Source organism: Cylas formicarius, unplaced genomic scaffold (assembly GCF_029955315.1).
Source record: "Cylas formicarius isolate icCylForm1 unplaced genomic scaffold, icCylForm1.1 PGA_scaffold_8__14_contigs__length_24414737, whole genome shotgun sequence".
NCBI lineage: Eukaryota > Metazoa > Arthropoda > Insecta > Coleoptera > Brentidae > Cylas > Cylas formicarius.
Window position 1 is genome coordinate 11,421,781 of NW_026844361.1, and position 27,911 is coordinate 11,449,691.

General features: G+C 31.3%; 1 protein-coding gene across 3 annotated transcripts in view; it reads left to right on the forward strand.

The window, feature by feature from the left end:
* The window catches only part of LOC132706801 (scavenger receptor class B member 1-like), a 37,053-nt gene that overhangs the window by 2,483 nt on the left and 6,659 nt on the right, over positions 1 to 27,911 (forward strand). For 2 of the 3 annotated variants that reach the window (XR_009619648.1, XM_060678345.1), the window contains exons 2-5: positions 9,995 to 10,239; positions 20,891 to 21,001; positions 23,731 to 23,875; positions 27,344 to 27,485. Coding sequence is in view for 2 of the 3 variants with exons in the window: in XM_060678345.1 (XP_060534328.1) it covers positions 10,089 to 10,239; positions 20,891 to 21,001; positions 23,731 to 23,875; positions 27,344 to 27,485 (549 nt within the window). In the remaining variant the exon portion in view is untranslated. Of the gene's footprint in view, positions 1 to 9,994; positions 10,240 to 16,408; positions 16,512 to 20,890; positions 21,002 to 23,730; positions 23,876 to 27,343; positions 27,486 to 27,911 lie in introns of those variants that run through there. The other variant, XM_060678346.1, reaches the window with a different exon arrangement.

The window sequence follows — 27,911 nt, forward strand, 5'->3', positions numbered from 1 at the left end:
CGTTAAGAAGCAATTTGTTCCTCCATAACATGGATTCATCAAAGGGGAGATGCAACGTTATATCTATCTTTCAAACGCGTTTGATGGCCTGGACCAAAAAATTTCTAATGTACGAGCTAAAGATCTTGATGTGGGTTTTCTGTTATAAGTTTTTTTAATTCAGTATTTCGAGGATTGTCCTGCATAGTTTGTAAAAAATCAAAAATTGGCCTCTAAATAATAACTTGCAGCTTAAAAAAACCAAGTGCTTTGGTGACTTGGGATTAATATTCGACTCGAACTGATCGTTGCCAATAAGATACAGGCAGATGTCTCAAAAAGTTGCACTAGAGATTTTAGCAGTACAGTAATAATAAAAATATAACATAACTCATACGTCAGGTCAAAGTTATAGTATGCATCAGTTGATTGTTGTCCTGGGTACAATTGTCATATTAATCCCGTAAGTTTTTGTAATACGTATGGTACAAAATGGACGGCGTATATCCCACATAAGGCTTTTGGTGGTAGCTAGGATTGCCATTTTTTTGTTTTTTTCACCATTTTCCCGAATGCTCTGAATCTATTAGTAAAGTATTGAACCGTTAAGTATAATTACAAGTTTCAGTTCTTTCATGTTCTCTTATTCTTGCCTCTGCTTCTCTAACTATTAAGAAAAACTCGAGTCGGATAGGTATTAAAGCACAAAACATTAAATAGAGTGAAAACTCCATATAGTTAAACTCTGTATAACGTAAAGCTCTGTATTACGAACAAAAGTTGTTGTACTATTAGGTCTCCATACAAAGCTATGTATTAAACCACTCTCTATACCAAACAATTTTATCTCTAGATGACAAAGTTGCTTTACACATTGACTTACACCGTCGATTGTATACACGATTTGGAAGTGCGAAGAAAAAATCATTCAGGTTGAAGCGGCAGGCAGTTCTAGTTAAAAACTAAGGAAGCCAAAATTTTATATTTGGATCGAGCAATGTTGCTGCGGTTCCGTCTTAAAAGTGTACCACTCTCTGGACCTATCGTAAAACTAGAAGCAGAAAAGTTTGCCTAGCAGCTTGGCACTATCGATTTTAAGGCTTCCGAAGGATAGTTGGGGAATTTCAAACAGAGACATGGTAGAAATTATGGAGAGATAAGTGGCGAAGCCCGTGATGTCGACAGAAACGTCACTAACGATTGGCTGGAGAAGTAGTGGCCAAAACTAGCAGAAAATTACCCTGCTTACTACATTTTTAATGCTGATGAAACTGGTATTTTTTACAAAATGTCGCCAGATAAAACTCTTAAATTTCGAAGCGAAAAGTGGGTGAATGTAAAACTTTCTAAAGAACGTATAAAAGTGTTAGTAGCTGACAATATGAGTGGGAGAGAAAAAAGAAGGCTAGTCGTGATTAGAAAATAAACTAACCCACGATGTTTTAAAAACATCAAGCATTTACCGGGCACTTACAAGGCAAACAAGTCTAACTAGATGACATCACAAATTTTTGAAGAGGAGATACGGAAATGGGATGCAGAATTAAAGGGGAGGAAAATATTACTTCCTTAGATAACTGCGCTGCACATCTCCATATTCCAATTCTAAGGAATATTGAATTGGCATTTCTTCCAGCCAAAACAACAAGTGCATTACAGCCGATGGACCAGAGCGTAATAAATAGTCTTAAGAGTCGATACAGGAAAAACATTTTAATGGAAATCATCGAGCCCAAAGACAAATTTTCCGTTAATATGCTAGATGCAGTCAACTTTATTAGGAAAGCTTGGAAAGATATTACCGAGACAGAATGCGAACAAGATTTGGAAGATGATCAGCCACTAAGCGAGTGAATAAAGCAGTTTCAAACAACAATAACATATACGAGTGAGGAGTTGCAAGATTTTATGGTGATAGGATTTGCCTACAACAGACTTGACAGAAGAAGCCATATTACGACAAGCAAGAAAGGGTGAGGAAGAGCACCAAGAGGAAGAAGAAGATGAAGAAGTTGATCTTTGACAACCACCAACCATTCAACAAGCCCTATACTCAGTTAAGCTTCTAGAGAAATTTTTATGTATCATGGGGAAGATGCCCCTCTCGAAGAAATTGTGAAAATACAAGCCAAAGTACGACATGCGTGTTGGCATATTAAAAAAATTAAAAAAAGAGACCGACTATTTGAAACATTAAATGTAGTTCTTAAATATTTATATAAAATGTTCCTAAGTAGATGTTAAAATATGTATATAAAATAATTCAATATTACAGAACACATATGCGTATTGTTATTTTTCAAGTGCCTATAACTATTTATAGCGAAAAAAAAAGCAGTCCCTTCAATTTCGCTATATAGAGTTTCGACTGATAGAATAAATTCATAGCTAAGACTATTAATACAAAATGACATATTACAAATTCCTTCTAGATGTTTCTTCTTGTCCTGTTTATGTTAAAAATTTGAGCGCCCGCCATCTTTTAAAATTTGTTTCAATTCTTGCACTTACCTAAATCAAATTATTTGTAAGTTGTTTATTTAAAAGTTAAAAATTATTTTGTTATTTTTAAAATAAATAAAAGCTGAGTCTGACGTTTTTTAATGATGAAACTTACGAAAAAAACCAACTGTAAACAATTAAATTGAACAAAATACTGTCGGGCTCTCAAAGCTTTTGGTAATAATAAAGTTTTTTTGTTTATTTAGGTGGGTATAATCTTATTAAATAACATTGAGGAAAAACAAGAACATTTTCGTTCTAAATGTCTAAATCTAATCCTGTTTCACTATCAGAGTCGACATTGAGATTAATTATATCTCTTTTGGTGGTTTGTATAGAAATGTAAGAGTCCTCAATTTTTATAATATGATGTACTAAATTTTTCCAGCTCTCAATTGGTATGTTATCAATTAAATTTTTTATTAAATTTGTAACACTGGGCTTTAAAGTGTGGTGTTAAACATGGGGTTAAATATGCAACAACTTCGCTTTAATAAAAGCAATACGTTTTCCTTCTTATTAGGCCCTTTACTATGAGTTTGAAGGTCACTACGTCTATTCCTTTTTTTCAATTTTCCACTATTAATAACATCCCTTATTCTCGATATTGGCGTTTTTGTCAGTGGACAGGTTTTTTTGAAGCTTTTGGTTTACAAAGTCCTCTAGTAATTAAAGTGTCATACACATTTTTCGTAAAATAACTTTTTCGAAACTACCAGTAAAAACTGGTCAACACTTAAGAAACCTCTAAATTGTCATTCAACTAAGAATAAATTTGTTGCATTTAGAATAACAATATGTATTAACATCGTTAAAGTTTTATTCGGGAGGACGTTGGGTGATTTTCACTTAAATAAACAAATTAATTAATTAAAATCGGGGTTCTTTGTGTTAGCGAGCGACTCAAATTTTTTTTTATTACGCTATAGCACGAATATAAACATGCGCAGCTATTCTTGCGGTTCACTAACACCTTATCTAGCGTCTAGCTATTTATAGACCATTATTTTAATTTCACTAATTACCGGTTTATTGTCACGGGTACATATTAAAGCATTGTTCGAATCCTTGGATGCACAACATCCTTTGTTTGGGGTCACTTTAATGGTGTTTTAGTACCAAATACGACAGGGCCGGTGTGACCTACTTGAACGAAAATATTGTGTATAAAACTATAATTCATTAATTTTTAGAAGAACTGTACTCCCTTGTAAAATCTTTGATTGATCTTGATCGTGATTGATTTGCAGCTATCGACTTCATATATGGCAAAAGGGCAGAAGTCTACACCCGCATTTCACCTGTTGAAAAAGGACTCGATTCTCGAAAAGTGTTATTCAAAAAATTTTGGAATAATTTTTTGGTTTATTTTGCCTTCCAGAAAAAAATATTTTCTCGAAAACTATTAACCCGATCGGCAAAATTTGTGAACCAGGAAATGTAGGAGATCCGGGACCATAACCTTTATATTAGGCATTTTTCCGTTATATATGTGGTTTTTCAATTATTGACAAAAATCTAAAAGACAGTGAAAATGAAAAAATTATTAATCGTAAATCAAAATTCAAGAGCCACAATTTTTGTATATACTGTTCAAGATATTTCAAAAAATTCGAATAAAAATCACCATTTCTCGCCCTCAATCTAGACGCGATCACGTCAGTTATTATTACCACGTACTCCATGGTTTCAGAAAACAAGTATTTTCTTGAAAACCACTGCCTCTATTGAAAAATATCATATATCAGGAAACGTGGGATATCACCTCTATTTCGAACATTGTTTGAATTATATACTAATATATTAAATCTAAAATATCCTAAAATTTTCCGTTTTTGTAGGTGAATTATTCTATATTGGAAAAGATCTATGTAGTCAGCGGACTCCGGGCCATTAAAACGCCATTCGAATTCGATTATCGCATTGCAAAAGAGAGACCATATAAAGATATGGCGATGCTATCGGAAGGACTTTGCCTCATTCAATATTAAAATTTCCTGGGCTCGTAACAGCCGAAAAATTATAAGCACGTTCAAAGGTCGGTCCGTGTGTATCTGCGTTTGCCAAATACGTCGGTTCGCATTATTAAATTTGATGAATGTCCACGGGCGACGGCCCCCAGTAGAACGACCTTATGGAAACAGAGGGACATGAGGTTTACTTGAAATTTTTAATCTGCAAAAGTTGGAAACGAGTTTTATATACAGTTTTGTTGTACAAAGAGCAACTTCTTAAATTTAAAAAAAAAATAATTACTTTACATGATTTAAACCACATACAGGGCAACCCGAAAATATAATGCGTTTTACAAAAACCTTATTTTTTTTATATGCATATAACTTTGCTTAAATGTAATCTAAATTTTCTGGAAAGAAGGAGTTTTCAATTGTATTGTAAAAACGTATTTTTTTTCAAAACAGTAAAAAACTAGAAAGCGTGTTTCCGACATTTCATAAACAACTAAGATGGCTAACAAATTTAGCTATTAGGCTATTAAAAAATATATATATTTTTTTGTTTATTTAGTTATTACTTTTTACAAAGCTTCTGGATTCCTCCTGCGTCGGTTTTTGCTGAGTCGAAATTGCTGGCGTTTCGCCTGTCATCCTGTTGGCTTCTTCAGAGCTTGACTGAAACTGTTTATATGTTTAGATGTTTATATGTGAAAGACACTTTATAGAGGGTGTATTCGCAATAAAATGACATCGATTTTGTGAAAGTTCCATAGTGATCCGCAGGAGCACGATAAAAAACAATGCGTTACTCTAGGAGAAGAAAAAGCGAAGCGCCTTCTTTTTAAAATAAAAAGTTGATTCGCGCTACTTGCGACGAACTTGCCCGCCTAGCTACGATTTTTCGAAGAACGCAATCTTGTTTAGAATTGTAGGGATTTTTTGTTAGCTGTAATCAATTACCTTCCCGAAGATATAAACGATTTTTTTTTGTGGAAATGCAGTACATTTCAGTTGCACGGAAAGTTAAACTAATTTTTAGGTTCTAAATATAATTATAAAAAATAAAATTGCGAAAAGACATCCAACCCAATGAAACCTAATCAAACTAATGCAACTTATTAAAAAGCATTTCCATAGAAAAAATTCAATATGTTCTATCCCCAAATATTAGCAACCTCTTTTACTTTTTTAATCCTATATTGGCATCATTTAATATCAGAAATAAGTCCCAATTTGTTTTAATCAAATTCATATTGGATCCAGTTTTCTAAATAAAAATTAGCCGTTGATATCTTGGTAGAAGATCGTAGTAGATAAATGTTATATTTTCATGATGGTATTTTTTGTAAATACAAAACTTAGATGTTGATATATTTTTACCTAATTTGTCCATTTTTTTGTCCAAGACTAAGAAACTTAAAAATTTCAAAAAACCATCAATCTGAATTAGACAATCATATAACAAAAAGATTTACTAAAGTGAAATTTTTTTTTTATATTTGTTTTATTGGCATTTCTTTAAGTAGCAGTAAAATTTGTAATTAGACACAGTTGTAGCCAAAATTTAACGCATAAAGATAACCATCACCCAAAATTTACAATAAAATGATAATAAATGGACTTCTTTCTAAATAATTGTGTGTGTGTGATATTATACTATGGGGCTGTAAAATAAAATAAAATAAATAATACGTCCGAAAAAATGACACAACCGCTTTTGCGGTTATTTTCAGTGATCAAGGCGAGGTGTCAATTATTCCGGCACACGAACGGATAATTCAATCGACCTTGTACAGGGTCTATTTCGTTTGTTTCGAAAATTATGAGAAAATGGTAAATACAAATGAGACATAAGTATAGTCTTTCGCAATCTTCATCGTGCAGGCTTATGTAGGTATTAAAGGACTGAACATTTGGGACTGACTCTCAAAGGTTTCGGTAATAACATAATTTTTGGAATATTTTAGCAGACACACTATACAAAATCCGAGTCTATTGCAGCGGAGGGTTATATGTTTGCCACTATTTGGTCATTTTGCTTCGTCAAGGCGATATAATAATAATAAAGGTCTTTATTTCCAATAATCAGCAATAAACAAAAACAAATCAGTCTTAAAAAAAGCGAGGTTCAGTTCAGTGACGTATCACGGACCTGTTCTTCCACCTAACCTGAAAACTTAAAGCAGAGGACAGATGTGCCATACTTGTACCGATTTTTGTCTATAATTAACTATAAAACATTGTATATAATAAATAAATCTTCGTTCTGGGGTACTTATAACAGAACAGAATGGAATCGGAAAGAATTTTATCTTAGTCAGGATATACGTGGAATCCCAAGCAATTTAAATTATATTAATGGTACTAATCAACTGTAAAAATAAAGAAATCGCAACCTTGTAGCTTGATTGAAGCCGTTGTAGTAATATTTGACGAATATTGCAGCTATCGTTAACAAACTGTAAGGCCCGTGTGAATGAATGGTAACTAAATCATCATGTTCTCACAAATTTGAATATAATTCGCTTAAATTTGGAACACTACTTGCATATCAAAGACACAATATGTGGAGTAATTGGACGCTTATTTAACATATCTTTTTCAACGTCTTAAAACATTTGGGTATGCCAATTTTTTTCATGAATTTCAGTTGTCAAAGCATAGGACCCAGAAAATTTATTAACTCATCGTGGAAGTAATTCGATAGTCGATCGGTTATTTCTGTCTGGCATATATTTTCCAATTTTTTTTTTTACTTACTGCTGTTGAATCAAAGATTTGTGAAAATATAAGTCAATTAAATTAGAACAAAAAATGATTTCTTTTTCACAATTTTCTTTTTAAAGTGACATATTAAGTAGTCTGTGGATAAAACAATAAAAGACAGCCATTTTGGGTGTGTGGGGATAATTTCATTTATTATGTATTAGTGTGTGTGTGAAAAATGTGCAAAGCAGAGGCGATACGATAACCAATTTTAAATTGCATCAGTACTAAATACTTATTTCAATCATTATATACACTGAATAGGAAGTCTTTAAATACTGTATTCGTTAAGAACCTACTTTTTCCTTATTTATTAACTTGAGAAATGCTATCTACTTAAAATGTCACCGTGAGAGCTTAGTGCGTGAGTCTGGCCAGTCTGGAAAGATTTAGTACTTCTGTTTTGGGTGATCATTTATACCTTTTAACTTTCTTATTTGAAAAAAAAAAGTTCAAATACAAAATGTGCTAAAAAAAAGTAAGCTATTTGCAAAGATATTTTTTTATATATACACAGAGTGTTGCAGAAATCACCCATAGATAATAAATAAAGAAATAAATAGAATATATTTTGTATTGCACATCTCCTTTCATTATATATTTCCTTCATTATACATTCATATATGATAGGATTTGATTTTCTGCTGAATGTCATGACTTAACACTGATATTGACATTTAGTGTATTTGATTCTGACCATTTAATTAGTTTTGGTTAGTTTGATTACTAACCATTAGAATTTTTCTAACAATCTCAGTATTAGTGATTCAGTCACCATCAAAATAATGTTATCATTCTTCATCATCAATTTTTTTAAACGATCTGAACAAGGTTCTCTTTTCTTGCCTGTCCTCCTATTTGTCCTATTTAAAATAAGTTGCGGTTGTAATAGTTATCGCTAGAATAATCAGATCAAAGCGAAGGTGAACAAAGGTCGCAAAAAAAGAAGCATCGCGTTAGAAAATTGGCCCAGATTTTCTATTGACGATGTGCTCGTCCATCGTCTCGACACCTCAATTGAACAATTCGTCTCTAGCCCTAATAACGGTGACATACTTTCGTGAGGAATATTTGCCTATGCAAAGTTCATTTATTTCGTTATTAAAACAGGCCGCATAAGTCGTTCATAAAACTGCCATTGCTATGGTGACAATGGGCTGTTGCTATCGTAACCGCGGAAGTTAAGAGAAAAAAATTCCCGTTGGGCGTGCGATATTCAAAATTCTTATAGTCGTTTTAACAGTGGTACACTTGAAAGTATCTTCTGTGAATTAATAAATATATACACGCATGAATATCAAATTCAATTTTTTTAACTTAAACTTAAATGCTTGGAACGACTGAATAATAAAAGTGATCTTTTGTTTGTTCATACAGGCTCTTTACAGATCTAATCAGTATTTGATTTCTTTTATTTTAATTGATTTTTTATTAATTTCATCAGAATACGTATTTACCGTTTTTTTTGTAGGAATTTCAAAATATTTTAAAGCCACTATAAACAATATAGTGCAATACACACACGACAGACTATAAATTGTCGTCGTCGAATATGTCTCGCGTATTTAGTTGGTGGCTTGTCAAAGTCGTGGAACTAGCGGAAAATAGAGCATTAAAAAAGAAAATAGCATATGGCAGTTTTACATTAAAACAACAGATCCAAATAAATCTGAGTTTAGAGCGATTTGTAAAATCAGGAAGAAAGAAATTAAAAGGACAGTTAACGCACACCATGATGTTTGTTCTAATAAGCAGCGAGAAACGAATACAGGTAGGTAAATAATATTTTGTTGTATATAGCGTTCCTGATTGTTTAAAGATGTACGTCAGTCAGCGGTATCAATTATTAAAAATCTGGGAAGAAAACAAAAACCAAATTGATTCGATCATTTACCAATTGGTGTCGGCACAAGAATATTTAAGCACTTTTAAATCAATATTACTTGGTCTTCATATTTTGCAGAGAAAATGCTGTAGATAGCAATGGAAACATTTACAATATATCTTCAAGAATCTTATATAATTAGCCTTATCACAAATACAAAAATTTAAAATCCATATAAGGAGGCACTCACGCCGTATCATTTTTTAGCCCATAAGTTGCAGCAAAAATATAAGTAAACACCCGAAGAAGAGAATGTGGCTTTAGAAAGAATAAATAATTTACATGAAAATGGAAAATTGAAAATATGGAAATAAAGTTGAATGGCCGCAAAATGATGAGCCAGGAATTGCCAAAGAGCTACCAATAATAAAGCAGTTCCTGTGTGCAACTGATTTCTCAGCGTCATCCAGAACGAACTATAAGCAATTTTGGTTTGGTACACTCAGATATAAGGAACAGGACGAGGAAAGAAAAAGGGGAAAATTAGTATTTTTTATTCTATTCAACGAAATGCATAAGCATAAAGTATTATGTTATTTGTATTTATTTTTTTAATCGTGCCATCTTAGTCTTGGTTCCCTGACATTTTTTTCTCTGATTAATACTAGTCTTCCTTGCAAACAATTCTTAAAAATATTTTTTCTATTTTAGAGGCGGAATCGTAGATATTATTTCTATACTTCGTTCATCTCTAAGGATTATTTACCAACCTCCAGCTTTCTGAACTTCCTTCCTTTTCCACGATTCATTTTTTCCCGCCATATCTTCCTTCTTGCTGTGGCTTCGGTGACTTTATATTTTAATTAATCTCCTTTTTCGTGTTGAGATATATTTGATGTTTAGGATATTTCATTCTACCAAACTATGGCCGATACGCTACAATGCAAACAATACCTTGATTTTTCAGGTATCCTTCGCAAAGATTCCGAATAAGATGTATCCCGACGTTTCGACGGTACCATAAAATAGTTGACGCCGTGAAATTGCCAGATAGACGAACTATGAAACTGAAAACTACGTCCCTGAATAGAAACTCCAACGTGATAGCGACACAGAGGAAAGATGACACCAAAAATCCGGAAGATTGCCTTCTAAATGTAGGCGGACCAACCAAAAGGATAGGCGAGCCGGTCAAAACAACTGGAAAATGTGGTAAATATACCGTGCGATGCCGAATTTTAAACACATTTAAATAATATTTTGAGAAGTATAATAATAATAATAATAGTAATAATAATAATAATAATAACAATAATAATAATAATAATAATAATAATAATAATAGTAATAATAATAATAATAATGGTGATAATAGTAATAATATTAAAAACAATAAAAAAAGTTTCTTTTGTCAATATTTTTGTTCTCTAATAAACGTTAAAGGAAGTCACTGAAGCGCTTTGAGAGTGTGAAATGTGAAATGAAAAGGTTACGTCGTATTCACGATGACAATAATAAAATATAAAGTTATTTTTGGTATTTAATGTCAACTGAACCACTAAAAATTTTGATTTCAGTTTTAAAAAATTGAAAAGATTTTGACTCTTGTATATATGTAGTGTTTGCAGGGTGTGCGATATTTTTTCAATCCTTGGTTAAAATAACGGTCACTTTCTTAAGACATTCCTATTCCAATTTTGCATAGTTTAGTCAGAAATTGAAGTTACGTGTTTTTTTTTTTTTCATATTTTGATTGCTGTGCTGTTACTCTACTAATACAGGTATTTCAATGAAACTTTAACCACAGACTAAGGAGATGATACGCCAGTTTGACAGATTATATAGGGTGTCCAAAATAGGTGGTTACGTTTTGACCAATTTAATTACCAAAATCTCAAGATTTTCAAATAGAACATCCTATATTTTTATTCAGATATTATTTCTCGGACATAAAACAAGTTAAAAGCACTTGTTGGAAATATTAGATATTAAACTTTCATTATTTATTTTTGTTATTTGTTATTTTCACTCAAGCTGATAAAATAATTTAAAAAAAATAAATAAAAATTCATATATCTGGAGTATAATATTACTAACAAGTGACCTAATGTGGTTAGCATTAAATTGATTAAAAATTTATATGGGTGTTATCTTAAACCTCGAATATCTCAAGTAAGAAAAAATTAAATATAAGATAAATTACAAACTTACCTTATTTTTTATCCTAGAATTGATACCTGAATAAAAATATTTTGTTAATTTTTGTTAATTGAATTCGCCAAAACGGAACCACCTATTTGGGACACCCTGTATAAGCTGCGGCGCATTTGTCAAACTGATTGAGTAGTGCATCATCTCATTAGTCTGCGGTTAAATTTTGGTTGCAAACAACACAACTTATTATGGGGCAATCAAAATATGAAAAAAAAAACACATAACCTCAGTTTTTGCCTATATGAACATCCCAGCCAAGGAAACTGTCAGTTTTTATACCTAGATAACTTATTGATATCGCTTCTGGTATTTTATAATTATCAAATTTTAAGCTTTCTATTTTTGCAACTTGAGAAAGGCATGTACACTTTGTTATGTTTAGCTTGATAAAATCATCCTTTACAAAATAAAATTGTAGCATCAGCAAAACTTATTAATGTGCCTTTAAGCTGAACATTTAACATATCGTTTATGTAAATAGTAAAGTAGAGCAGTCCTATGACGGTGCCTTGGGGTATGCCAAACCTTACTGATATCTCGTCACTTAAAGTGCCATCAATACAGAACCGTTGTTTTCTATTACATAAGTAGTTTCTTGACAAACAGTGTCAAATACTTTTAAAGATCTACGGACAGGCACCCTGCAAGCTGCACTGTTGTCCAGTGCATCATTTATTGGAGAAATCAGAAATCGAAGAGTTTAATAATACTAACTTTTGGCACTCTTACGGTGATTTTTTTATCTTGAAGTTTTTTTGTTGTTTTTTCAACCTCAGAAGAAGACATTGAGCTATGCAAAATAGGGATGTTATTGTTATATTTTCGTATTGGTTTGATTTTCTTTGCAGAATTTTCACCCAAGTCACTATAAAAGTTTTTAAATTCGTTTGACAAGGCGGTCTTTTGTTTTGTTTTTGTTCTTTTTTTTATTTTATTTTATTGCATATTTCATTAACACGAGAAGAATAAAACATACATATTTTTTTAAATTTCGTTTTGAATTACTTTTAAAATTCATCAGCTAATAGAAAATGACGCAGAAGATATAAGAAACCGAATTTGAATTAGACGCTACAGGGTGCCCCAAATAAACGAATATAGAAATACTACAACTATGAGACTCACACAATTGAAGTCGACATCGATCAAAAAATAAAAAATGTTCATTGGGACGAAAGAGAATCGATTATACGAAATAGTCTTGCGGAAAATTTTAATTCCGGATGCACCTTTGAAATGCGCGAAAGGTCGATTCCTTGTTTTTAATTAGATACGTTCTATCTTGTCGATAACACTCTAAATCTAAGGTTATTTAATAAACGCACGCTGATGCTAATTGAAAATTAAAAATTATTTTTATTAGCGTACGGATCGGCGGAGTGCAAATTATTTTCGTATCTTGACTCGCAATAGTTTTTTCCAAACCGAGACCAATATACATGGTATTTCATATGTTCATATGTTCAGCAGGCATGATAGAAAACAATTAAAAACCCTGATAATTGATATAACATGTTCGTCAATCTAAAAAGTCTTCCATACATTTTAAACCGTCACTCGCCCTATGATGACCTTGGAAATAATTAAAGTTTTAAATAGTATATGAGGTCGCTATTTAAATAAAACAATAATCGTAAAATTAAAACTCCAAAGGACGTATTTATTTAACATAAAAACTTACATAACTGTAGCTTTTAAACGACCAGTCTGCCTAAAACTTTACAAATAAATTACAATCAATTTTGATTACAAAATTAATCAACTGAGTAAAAACAAATGTTTTTGTTTTTGCATTAGAATATGTGAAATTTAAAAAAAAAGATAAATTCTTTGCAATTTACAAGCCGAAGATGTTTTTGTTAAGTCTGATTTCAGATGTAAACGTATCAAATTCAAGTTTTTGAACGATAAATTTACTAGAATTACTAAGCCGATGCAATGCACGTACTTTGCTCTCAAACATTTTGAAAAAAAGTTGTGGATATATTAGTAATGTCTTAAAATATCTCATTCTTCATTCTTCTTTCTGTTTTGAAAAATGTACGAAAAATTCAAAACGACATAAAGTGAGACTTTGTTAAAAGTGCAGCATTTCCGATCAGATATACAGGAAAAGTGGAAAGTGCTTAAGAGAGAAATACTATATGGTACTTATATTGTAAAAAATAGAACCTTTATTGCATATAATAAGAAATAACTTCGTCTTTCCTCTGTATATGTGTATGTTTAAAATGCGTTTTTGAGACATTCCTTACATTGCAAAACCACATTTTTTCTAACATTACATTTTTCACCACACCAAATGCTATCAATAACTCATATGAAATGCTGGTCACTCCTATTGTTTGATTTTTAATTTTTTCCTTTTTAATCTGAAGTCGTTCCCTTCTCTCCTTTTTTCTTCTTTCATGCTATGGGTCGCTTTTGGTAACCTTAAAATAATATTAAACAATCGTAAAATAAAAATTAGCAACAATTGCTATAGAAAATTCCAATGGGTATTGGAAATACCTCTCTAAAAATTTTGAATGTAAATTACACAAAAATCTCGAAAAAAATCAATAACCGTATATATCGGGTAACACAAGAAACCGGGAACACACGGGAATTTTAAATGGCACCACCTATAATTTTTTGCGTTTTTGGATGTAAGAGGTCATTCTACTTTGTTTTTTTAAATTTTTGTTTAAATTTTTGAAAAATTCCGGTCACCTGATCATGGGAAAAATTGTAAATGAAACGTCTAATGGCAAATAGCATTTATTATTAATTTGATTATTATTATTATTTTTAAGAATAAAGAGCAGATGAAAACTAACTATTATGCGCATTGATAGTTCGTAGCATGAAAATGTTATATATATATATATATATATATATATATATATATACATATATATATATATATATAAATATATATATATATATATATATATATATATATATATATATATATATATATATATATATATATATATATATATATATATATATATATATATATATATACATTAAAAATTTAGTTATTGTTGTGAAACAATACACTGTCCTAGCGACGTTTAAATACAGACAAGTTCGGCTCAAACACAACATCTGGGGCTAAACTCTTCCAATAATCGAAAGTCCTGTTATTTATAAAATGCAGGCGATGTGAAGTCCTGAATTGTTCATTTCTTATTTTAAATGGCTGACCACGTAGGCGTTCAGTATTGCTTAAGGCCACAAAGGGCACGTCAGATGGAAATTGGTCATACGCAAACCAAAACAGCCGACGCTGACTTAATGTTGGCATACTAAGTATTTTGGCACTGCCATCGTGACTCATCAGTGAACAAAATTGAGTTAACGAAATTTTTATTTTCGTCAACAGCCAATTATCTCAACAACAGCCAGTTACAACATCGAAGTCTTCTTACAAAGTCAGCTTCATAAAGATGTCGATGAAGGTTAAACTTAAAACAATAAGAGTGTTGTTTTTTTTTTAATTCTCCTCACAGATTCCCTTGAGATGTCTAATTCTGATGCCACTTCTCTTGGCGCAGCTGGATTTACGTTGACGTATCTCGCAACTTTGAGTTCCATTTCTTCGCTTATAATATAATTCTCATGTCGATTATTTTGTGGATTTTCATTTCCAACTTTCTAAACAAAGAATCTGCAGGAAGGAAACGTCCCGGATAGCGGTTTGCATACAATACACTGCATTCCCCGTATATCAGAAACATATCAACTTTTTCTCCGTTTGTAAATTGATTATTGTTTTCCATGATAATCCAAATAGATAACAAGAGTAACTGTCAAAATTTTCAATAATGCAGACTTGATGATGAATAGAAGCAAAGCCACCTGAGTAAAAATGTGCGTCAAAATGTTGAAAAAAAGTACCGGTTTTAAAAAGTTTTTGCTCCCATTGCACTAGGATGCTATTTGAAAAAACTAGGTTATCCTAAAAAATCAATAGTTCATTACATTAAATGCTATTTGCCATTAGACAATTTTTCCCATGATCAGGAGACCCGGAAAATAGTATTTATGGTGGTCACAACCTCTTATCTACCGTAGATCGATCTCCTGAATCCAAACATGCAAAAAAATATAGATTATGGAAAGTTACTGTCGTTTCCGCTCAAACCGGAAGTGCAACCATTGAATACATATTAGTCAAAAAATGGACATTCAGCCTATATCAATCCTTCCAAATTTCAAATCGCTGTTTCAGGCCGTATTGGAATTAAATTTCAAGGATATACAAAGTGTTTATCAATGTTTGTCATAATCTGTTCTATTAGTTCTATCTAAGCTCTAATCTCAATTGTACCATCTTTTCTTAGCATTTCGTTTTTTTATTTACCTTTTTATCTGACTTATTAAATAAAATACGGAATTTAATGTCAAATGAGACTATTAGAGTTTAATATTTTACAAAAATGCAACGAAATCATAAATAAAAAGTCGGGTCTACTCCTTATAACCCTTAGTCCCTAGTAGATAAGTTATACTAGGGAAGTGGACTACTCAATTGACCATATGGATGACCACCTAAAATATGGAATGAAAGATGGTCTGCAGTATTTCAACTGCTCCTGCGAAACCACTGAGGGAAACACGAAACCTAGTCCTAACGAAAGAAGAAAAAAAAGATCTGGTTATATAAATATATAATTTATATAAAAATTTATCATGGTGTGGTTATTAAATATAATTGAGATAAACAAAATTTAATTTGAAGATATATTTTTTCTGTTTTTGCGAATTTTTATGATTTTCAGGTTTTGGTTAGTTTTTGAAGTCAGCTTAGAAAAATTCTAAGAATTCAAAACAAAATAAAAAAAAAAAATTTATACTAGATTGTATAAGATTTGTGTGGGGGAATTTAATTTTTCTTTACATTATATTTTTTCTGAAGATTTAATCTGCGAGAGAATCAATCTAGCTTTTCAAGCGTTTTTTAATGATAACATCAAAAACCAATACTTATAGCGAGTTTGAAAAAGCAATGCTCATTTGGTTTTAAATCAAATGCTCTGTTGGATATCTCGTAACTGGCAAGAGATTGGAACCTTTCTCTCTAGAAACCGCTTCAATGATACGTTGTTGTTATTCAAAAAAAAATGTCGACTAATCTAGTTCGACTCGCCATTTTCATATTTTTTGCGACTGCATTTGAATCGGTTTAACAACGTTTACCTTGAGCGTGTTGTGTTTTATTAAGTTATTGTGAAAATTGTGTTCGTGTTAGCCACAAAGCTATTGTTTTATCGTTAATCCAGGTTATATTTTACCATTGTTTACCGTTCGAAAAAGGATCCTAAATGCCAACATGCGTTTTTTAAAATAACAGAAAACTGATTGCATTTTATTTCCAACTGTGTTGTTGATTAGTTTATGATATCCAAAAACCAACCAACCAAAACGGGATGTATCATGTGTCATCTGCCTAATGAACTATTTTTCAGTTCCTGGGCAAATTTTTATTAAAAATGAATGAAATCTTAATCGATGACCTATTGACATTAATCTCACCCTTGTAGTAACTGTAGAAAGTGGTATCTCCAGTCTATCTATCTATGCATATAAATATATGAGATCATATGTTGACGTACCCTTTATAAAAGATACTAAATAGGTGTTAATGCTGATTCTGATTTATTATAGGGTGATCATTATTCAGCATGTCATGCATCAAGTACTCTGCCAGGTATCCTTTATTTTACCAACTTTGTGCATTATGGATTTTTTTCCTTAGATTCCTAGTTTTTCTCTTTGAATCTGTTTATTGTCTTGTAAATATGAGATTTTTTTCAATTTCTTCAGCTTTGCCTCCTCAATGTCCAACTGTCTTTTTCGCATTTTTTCAAGAGATTTTGCACGAACAAGCATTTCTTTTTTGTCTCCATTAATCATTTTGCCTTTAGGAATGTCCAATTTCTGGTTCTGCAATGAGTAGAGCAATTTCATCTTCTTCGAAGTTTTATGTTTTTCTTTAATGAAAGACATACAGTTTAAAAATATCATTATCATTTTTTATTTTCAATTTTGTATTTCGAAATTGTTTAATTCATTCCTTATATTCATCCAGAAGTAATAAAGTACTCTTGTGTGGCCAAAACAACATTTTATCCTCAGTTGAATAGATCTCTGCTTCTATCCTTTAAATACCAAATTCAGCAAATATTTGTGAAGTAGCGTTTACATGTATGTAGAAGCATCATAATATTTCATCGCTGCAATTGATTCTCAACAGTTGTGCACGGTTGAACAAGCCCATTCATTGAAGACCACTTAACAAAGTGGATAAAAATTATTTTTATCTTTTAGTTAACGGAACAACTCCTGTTGGAGACATATTGCAAACGCAATGATTAGTCACAACATTTTTTTTACTTTTGACAGTTGATTGCGATTTGATATTCCATTTCATATCTACTTATCTTATATGTTGGTGGAACCCCTTACCTTGCTCCTCACCCACGGGATTTGGGAAAGCAGTTCAGTTGTGAGTGTGAAACGTGTAGATTTATACTCATATTGCCTGACAATTCCGTAAACCTAAGCCTCTTACTAAGTCATCAAGTTCAAGTTCTGATTATAAATATAACTAAATAAATAAGAACTAACTACCTGCTACTATATATACCGAAAAATGACAATAAAACCTTAATTGATGGTGTTGTGAGAATTTAAGTTTAATAATGAAGAGGTATTTAATTCTAATTGATCGTTAAGCAATACATTTGAATGTCTCATTTTGTTAATCTCCATGGCTTCCAATAAATTTAATTGTTTACTTTTTCTGGCTGTATGTAAAATATCAAAATTCTCGTCAAAAATGTCCTTTTCCGTGTTTAAGTGTATAGCATAATTAGAATCTAGACTATTGTTTTTAAACGCTTTTCTATATTCGTTAATGCGTTTCTGGAAGCATCTACATGTTTGCCCAATATAAATGTTAGGACCAGATCCGCATTTCGCCCTGTAGACACCTGATTTTTGAAATTTTGGACACTTCTTTTTATTGTTTTTTTAAAAAATTTCCTATTGTGTTGTTAGTTATGAAAGCTATTTTTAAACCGCATTTTGATAAATGTTTTGAAACTTTTTCGTTGGGTTTTCCTATGTATGTAATGGTTTTAAATTATTCGTGTTCTATATTAGGTTTCAGATAAATAGAGTTTACTAGTGTCTGGATTTGTTTTTTATTTATTATTATATCGATAATGGACGGATTGTAGCCGTTGTTCGGTGCAATTTGTTTAATGATATTAAGTTCTTTGTTGTAATTTTCTGTTGAGAGTGGCGTGTTAAGAAGTCTGTGTATACAAGAGTAAAATGCAGCCATTTTGTGTGTATAAGGGTGATTTAAGTTGTTATGTATGACTGTGTCCGTGTGTGAAGGTTTATGGTAAATGGAAAAGTGAATAGAAAAAGAATATAATTTCGACGGTTGTGGATTCGTAATTGTTAAAAAATACTTGTCTTCGTCACTACATAGTGTGGAGTTAGTAATTACATCCATAATATGTTATTTTCAGAAGCTATATATATATATATATATATATATATATATATATATATATATATATATATATATATATATATATATATATATATATATATATATATATATATATATATATATATATATATATATATATATATATATATATGTATATATATATATATATTAGTTGAGAGTTTATTATATTCGCTAATAGATGTTTGTTTAAATTAGAATCGTTAATTAATTGCTAATTCACACTCGATCCCTAAACAGTCTAATTCTCCATTAATGTTCGAGTGCTGTAAATTAAATTTTAATCCTTTTTCCAGAAATTCAATTTCATTTTCAGAAAATGTTGTGTCTGTTAAGTTTATGAACCTGCTGTAAAATTGGTGGTCGGTATTCTTTGTAATAACTGGCTTGCTGTTAGATATTTTTGTATTAGAAATTAATTTGCCTAACTTTAGTTTTTGTCTAAGAAACTTTTTATGAATGATAGATGAAATGTCTGTTCGAAGTCTATAATCAAATGTGTCCAATTCTAGGGGATTAAGTCTATGAGACAACTCAGAATGTATTACCTTTACATAAATGTTGTTTGTATCCCGTTTTCTGTACTCGTGTCTTCGTTCTTCGTTCATTCATTTCGTCTGGCCCGATATTTTACATACAGCCTCCAAAAGTAGAAAATTTAATTTATTGGAAGCCATGGAGAGTAACAAAATGAGACGTTCAAATGTATTGCTTAACGATAATTTAGATTTAAATACATCTCCATTATTAAACTTAAATTCTCACAACAACATTAATTAAGGGTTTGTTGTCATTTTTCGGTATATATAGTATAGTATATAGTAAATTCTTATTTATTTTGTTAAATGGATTTTCATCAAGTAAAAGCCACCTCAGTTCGATAAATATAACAGTGGTTGCTGAGAAACACTCCATATATAACTAAGGATATCTTCATATATTTCTTGCTCAGAGAAATTCTTGGAATCCTTTTTTAACTTGGTTGGATTCTCAGGCGTTGAGACGTCAGAGCCGGCTAGAGGTCCGGATATATATCCAAATAAATTAAAATTTTTCATTAAAAAAAAATTGTTAGTTAACACCAGCATGCAATTAGTAGGTATTCTACGCAAGCACTTAATTCAAAGAAGGATAAACGATTAGAATGATATCACAAAGTACCCTCTAGTAAACGATTTAACCTCATTCAATCACCTCATACAACAATTCTTATTAACGTTTTGCGGTAGAAACAAGAAAACTTTTTTCTTCTGTTAGTTATGGTTAGATTTTTTCACTAATTTCGAAACTGGAACTGCGTAGTTATAAAGTAGTTATTAGTCCATAATATTAATATTATTAGGTTTTATAATTAGCAATGCTTTGGCTAATTTTTATTTTTTAATAAAATTCTTAAGTGTTAATGTCGGAGGGGGACATTTAAAACGAAATTCATTAATAATTAAGGAACCAACTTCTAAACAATAATCAAACCCTCATAGTAAAAATTTAATATGCCCATTCTAATTTTTTTGAATTTCTAAGTGTTTAATATGCGTGTTCTACTTAAAAAATTAAAAATCTTGGTTAATATGAAAAATTTCAACATTTGGATTTGGATTTTGGATCATTGGCGACGGTATTGGCGACAAAAAAACTTCTTGGACCCTGTTTTTATATTAAAGCATAACTTTTATTTCTAAACGTTTAGCGATAACAAATCTCTAAGTACTGTGAATTGACGTACGGAACTAAAATTTAAGCGTTTAACAATCCAATTCCCAAAATAAATATGATCGAATAATTAAGTACCAAAAATGGTACACTTCTGAGACCCGGCATTACCTTTGAACATAATTGCAATTAAACAATAGCCAACGCAGGAAACACAAAGGAAAGCGTTGCACGTAAGTCGCCATTCCCAAAGCAATTTGCAATCCTTAACGGTTGTAAATTTATGCAGGATTTTAACAATAATAATATGATTTATGAGCGAACTGGCGTAAATTGTTGCTTTGCTTCTATTCTAATTTATTTTTTCGAGACGTGATTTCGCGTTTAGAAGTTGGTTCGGTCAATAATCAAGCAATAATCGATCCATAGCCTACTTATCATATGTGTGAATTTGTTTCTTAGGTACGTTTTGCTTAATGGCCTCCGCATTTTTGCTGTTCTCCTGGGGCATAGAGTCGCTGGTATACATCCCGTTTCAAACTTTTATGGACCAAAGGATTAAAATGATACCGGGTTTGTATTACAACAATGTATTTTTAATGCAACTACTACGTTATGTTTACCTAATTTCGACCGTGATTATGTCAAGGTAAAACTAAGGCACAATTAAAATTTAAATAAATAATATAATAACATTTAAAAACACTACCTTTTCCTCTAGATACCTTAATAATACTAGATCACAAAATAAATAAGAACCAACACTTCAGATTTTCACGAAGTTATATATATATATATATTCTCACATGACAATTGTCTCGACAACACCGTATATATATATATATATATATATATATATATATATATATATATATATATATATATATATATATATATATATATATATATATATATATATATATATATATATATATATATATATATATATATATATATATATATATATATATATATATATATATATATATATATATATATATATATATATATGATGACACTATATTCCGGGATATCATCCGTTCGCTCGTTGACCTCCGACTGGAATCCTGCATCCGACTGGAATCCTGCAAATCTTGCATCCGACTGGAATCCTGCAGACGTTTCGCCAAAATCTCACTTGGCATCTTCAATGCTCGCGCTCCGAAAACACTTCGAACACTCAGAGATTTTGGCGAAACGTCTGCAGGATTCCAGTCGGATGCAAGATTTGCAGGATTCCAGTCGGATGCAGGATTCCAGTCGGAGTTCAACGAGCGAACGGATGATATCCCGGAATATAGTGTCATCACATTTTTCCATCCGTGAATCAATACGTGAGAATATATATATATATATATATATATATATATATATATATATATATATATATATATATATATATATATATATATATATATATATATATATATATATATATAGAGGTATTTAAATCTAATTGATCGTTAAGCAATACACTTATTTGTAATAACTGGCATGCTGTTAGTTATTTTTGTATTAGAAATTAATTTGTCAAACTTTAGTTTTTGTCTTTTTATGTACAAATCTTATTTCCCAGTTTGGAGATAGATTTCACTTTCACTCGGAAACAGGTTAACCCATTGGTGAAACAAGATTTATTAGATTGCTTAATAGTATCTTGAGACCAAAATTATTTTGAATTTAATAGTTTAATGATTTGCATCTCTAAGGAAGGTTTGATTATGGGAAACCCACTTAGTCCTTTGTTAGCCGAGATTTCTATGGATAATTTGGAAAATATCATACTAGAACATTCCTTAAGTAAAAGTTTTCTATGGTGGTATAGATACGTGGATAATATCTTGGCTTGCTTTGTTGGAACGGACAGAAAATTGAATTCTTTTTAAATTACATTAACTCATTACATAATCGTATAAAATTCAAAACGCAAAACAAATTAGATTTTTCCAATTACCATAAACCTTCACACACGGACACAGTCATACATAACAGCTCAAATCACCCTTATACACACGAAATGGCTGCATTAAACTCTTTTATAAACAGACTTCTTAAAAAGGTTCAAAACATTTGTCAAAATGTGGTTTAAAAATAGCTTTTAAAACTAACAACACAATAGGAAAGCAAAATCTCAAAAATTAGATGTCTACAGGTTGAAATGCGGATCTTGTCCTAAAATTTATATTGCACAAATAGGTAGATCCTTTAAGAAACCCATTAAGGAACATAAAAGAGCGTTTAATTTAATTTAATTTAGATTCTAATTATGCTACACACTTAAATACAGAAAAACCATTTTTGACGACAATTTTGATATTTTACGTACAGCCACAAAGAGTAGAAAATTAAAATTATTGGAAGCCATTGAAATTTACAAAATGAGACATTCAAATATATTGCTTAAGGATTAATTAGATTTAAATACCTCTCCATTATTAAACTTAAATTATCACAACAACATTAATTATTGAACTGAGGTGGCTTTTACTTGATGAAAATCCATTTATCAAAATAAATAAGAACTAAAAGTTCAGATTTTCACGAAATTATATATATTTTGACATGACTATTGTTTCGACAACACCGTGTCTTTATCAAATGTTTGTTGTTGATTTTGTTGTCGAAACAATCGTCATGTAAAAATATATAATTTCGTGAAAATCTGAACTTTTAATTCTTATTTATTTTGAACATTAATTAAGGTTTTTGTTGTCATTTTTCGGTATATTTAGTAGCAATTAGTTTGTAAATATTACACTTGACAAAGACACGGGGTTGTCGAAAATCTGAACTTTTAGTTCTTATTTATTTTGAAAGCAAATTAATAATAAAAATAATATACTCGTTGGAAGAGTTCATTCAGAACAACTGGTAGAACGGATGAATGATTGCTGAGGCAGGGAATAAGTGGTGTGAATGAAAGAAATTTGATATTGCGTATTATTGTGTACCGTTTCTGTAATGTATTTATGTATGTTTCTTTCTGACGATACGAGTTTCCCCTTTTTTGGGTTGTGAATTTGATTAAATAAATCAATACATTAATAAATAGTTTCTAATCCTTTAGAACTAATATGTAGCGACCATTATGGCCAATCAGTCCCTTAGATTTCAGAAGCGATTTGCTGCCACGTCAGCAACGAGATTGATCGATTACAATTGAAAACAGAAAATGTTGTTGTGGTTTTTGGTTTTCTTCATAGTTGGCTGTAAATTAATTAAGTAGATCGTTTATTTCGCTGTTCACTAAATACGAGGGTCATTCAATAAGTCAAATTTAAATGTTTTTGGTCTGTCCGCAGGTTTTCCAGCTTACGAATGGTGGTTACATCCTCCGGACGAGGTCTTAATGAAAGTTTACGTTTTCAACGTCACGAATTCCGAAAGGTTCCTAAACGGCACTGATAAAAAACTTCGAATCAAAGAAATCGGACCTTTAATATACAGGTAGGTAGTGGTCTTGTCTTTCGGAACGAATATACCCATAAAAGATACGAAAAATGGTTTCCTACAAAAGTTTTTTTAAAGATTTAAAATATTATAATTTTGTTGATACAGGGTGTGTCAAAAGTGGCCCCCCCCGCTATCATCTTTGTTATTTTAAATGGTACGCCCTGTATATTTCGACTTTTTTTTGAATCGTTGGTTAAAATAAATAAAAAATTGAGGTTATGTGTCCTTTTTTCATATTTTGATTGCCCCGTATAAAATTAGGTTGTGACGCTACTGATCCAGGAATTATAACGAAAATTTAACCACAGACTAAGGAAATGATGCTCTACTCAATCAGTTTGACAGATGGGCTTCAGCTTATACAAAATCTCAATATTTTCAAATGGAACACGCTATATTTTTATTCAGATATCAATTCTAGAAGTTCAAACAAGAAATGAGCTAAAATCTAAAGGAGTAACGAAGGAAGCAACTATAAAGGAATATGGTAAGCTCCAAAAAAAGATTAAACGACGAGAAAAACTAATATCTAAACAATATATGCCAAGAAATCGAAGCACATGGGAACAAAATTGAGACCAGACAAATCTGTTTATGAAGATCAAACAAATAAAGCAAAAATTCTCCCCAAACCACAATAGTATAAGATCGGAAGATGGAATAATCATAACGGAAACAAATAAAATATAGCAACAATAGAGATCATATTGTCAGCAACTCATGGCTCATTCGGAAGCAACGGAAGATATAGCAGAGGAGGATGTTTTAGATCCTGAACCCGCCGTCTTAAAAGCAGAAGTCGAAGCAGGCCTTAACAAACTTGCAACACATAAATCTCCGGGTGTCGCTAACATAACACTTGAAATGATCACCGCTACAGAAGAGACAGGTCTAATGGTATACATGTACATGACCAGGGGACTGGAGAACCTCTATGTAAGATAATGCTACAGCTAACTCTGGAGAGACTCAAGGTACTGCCCGAGATACCCGAAGAACAGTCCGGGTTTGTTCCTGGTCATGGCACCAGAGAGCGATTCCTTAATATCAGGCAAATAACAAAAAAATCACAGGAGTTTAATGTCGCTACCTATATCTGTTTTATAAACTACAACAAAGCGTTCGATAGGCTGAAGCAGCAGGCAGATCTAGTAAAAAACTAAGAAAACCAAAGTTTGAATATTTGGATCGAGCAATGTTGCAGTGATTCCAACAGCAACGTCTTAAAAATGTACCACTCTCTGGACCTATCCTAAAACTAAAAGCAGAAAGGTTTGCTGAACAGCTTGGCATTATCGATTTCAAGGCTTCGGAAGGAAGAAAAATTCAATCAAAGACATCGTATAAATTAGGGATAGATAAGTGGCGAATCCCGTGATGTCGATAGAAGCGTCACCAACGATTGGCTGGAGAAGACGTGGCCAAAACTAGCAGAAAAGTATCCCGCTGACGACATTTTTAATGCTGACGAAACTGGTATTTTTTACAAAATGGCGCAAGATAAAACTGTTAAAGTTCGAAGCGAAAAGTATGTGGGTGGAAAACTTTTTAAAGAACGTATAACAGTGTTAGTATCAGCCAATATGAGTGGGAGAGAAAAAAGAAAGCTAGTCGTGATTGGAAAATCAACTAACCTACGATGTTTTAAGAACATCGAGCATTGGCTGGTGAGATACGGAAATGGGATTCAGAATTAAAGGGGAGGAAAATATTAATTCTCTTAGATAACTGCCCTGCACATCTCCATATTCCAAATCTACGGAATATTGAATGGCATTTCTTCCAGCCAAAACAACAAGTGTATTACAGCCGATGAACTAGAGCGCAATAAAATGTCTTAAGAGTCGATACAGGAAAAACATTTTAATGGAAATGATCGAATCCGAAGACAAATTTTCCATTAATATGCTAGATGCAGTCAACGTTATTAGTAAAGCTTGGAAAGAGGTGGCAGCAGAAACAATTGAACACTTCTATCGTCATGCAGGACTAATTAAGGAAGGGTGAGGAAGAGCGCCAAGAAGAAGAAGAAGATGAAGAAGTTGATCGGAGACCACCACCAGCCATTCAACAAGCCCTATATTCAGTTAAGCTCCTAGTATCATGGTGTGGTATGGTATGAAGATGTTCCTCTCGAAGAAATGGTGAAAATACAAACCAAAAAGAATTCAAAAGAAAATGACCCATTATTTGATACATTAAATGTAATTCTTAAATATTTATATAAAATGTTACTAAGGAGATGTTAAAATATGTATATAAAATAATTAAATATTACAGAACACGTATGCGAAAAGAAAAGCAGTCCCTTTAATTTTGCTATATAGAATTTTGATTGTATTTTTAAATAGCAAAGACATGAGACTACTTCTTTTAAAGATATAATACGCCAGATTTACAAATAAAACTTATTGCTAACAATACGTGGAAATTTTGAAAAAAGACTCTATACCACACGTTTTCGCAGACTTAATAAAACTTCAGAATTCATATTTAAAGAAACATTTAATAATTCATTATCTAGTTTGATTAAAAATACCTAAAAAAAAAAGAAATTATGAAAGTTTAAGTTAACCAAAAAATTATAACTTATCTAAAATACAAATAAAATATATACTAACAAAAAACTTGACAACTATGAACTTTTGAAATAGAAATATGAAGAACAACAAAAACAAGTAGAAATGTCAATGTTTGTTTATACGTTAATGCGTAAAAAAAATGATTGTGAAGTCATAGCAAACTACCTTCTTAAATATTTTGATATTTGTTTGTTGTTTTGATGCCAGATGAATTGAGCATTTTGAGATGAACAGTTTCAACTAAACTATGTTGACCGAATTTATTTATTTAGTTAACTTCTTTTTTATAGATTTATTTATTCAAATCTGTAACCTTAGTTAGACAGCATGTAAACCTGAATTCAAATAATGTCAAAATATATAGGGCGTTTCATTTAAAATAACAAAATTGATGTCGGGGAGGGGGACTCTTTTGGGACACCCTGTATCAACAAAATTATATTATTTTAAATCGTCAGGGAAGGCCAAGAAACTTTTTTTTGTCCAGATCGTATAGTGGATGGTTTTATTTGTACACACGCAAGAGAGCGTAAAAGTCAAATTTTACTTTCGACAATGATATTTTATATCGAGAATAGATATACAATTTATTAGATAAGAATAGATGATTAATTTATGAATGCAAGTGATAAGAAAAAACTATTCATTCGCACATCAAGATAAATATACAAAAAGAAGTTTTTTTTTTAAATGACAATTACTGATTTTAATTAAATTTAATTTTACAAACGGGAGAAAGAAAACGGGAAGTTAAACAGTTAAAATTTAAAATCTAATAAATTAATAGGGAGAAACAAGTAATATAGACATTACGAATTTTCCAAAAAATATCGCAATTTTGAGCGATCCCGTATATGAGATATAACAATTTCGTTTTCAGGGAAAAACTAACGCACAGCAATCCCATTTTCAATGAAAATGGGACTTTTACTTACACGGCCAACAGGACAGCCATCTTCCTGCCAGAGATGAACACCATTAGTTTAAACGATAGCATAGTAGTACCCAACTTAGCAGTATTGGTAAGATTTATTATAGCCGTATTCACTTGCGTACATATTTTTTATTTCGCGTTTTCAGTAGGAAATTATAAATAGCTCTCCAAAGGGAAGACACATACATTATTAAAAGCCGCAAAAAAAACAAGAAAGTATTTTTGGTATATGCATGAAAATTTGGAACAAGACTGAAATACCCTACAAATCGTGCAACTCCTCTTTCAAAGGTCCCAATCAGCATTACAGGGTGTTTTATTTCAAATAAAAACGTTAGTAGTCTCGACGGAAAAACTGGTGAAAATACAGTAAACTATAAGTCCAAATTTACGCAAGCAAATTTTATATTTTTCGAGTTCCAAAGATAAGTGCCATAAATTGCAGGGGATCTATTAGGCTAACAGAGGGTAAAGAAATGTAAAATATAAGAATGGGTACATAATTTCATATGAT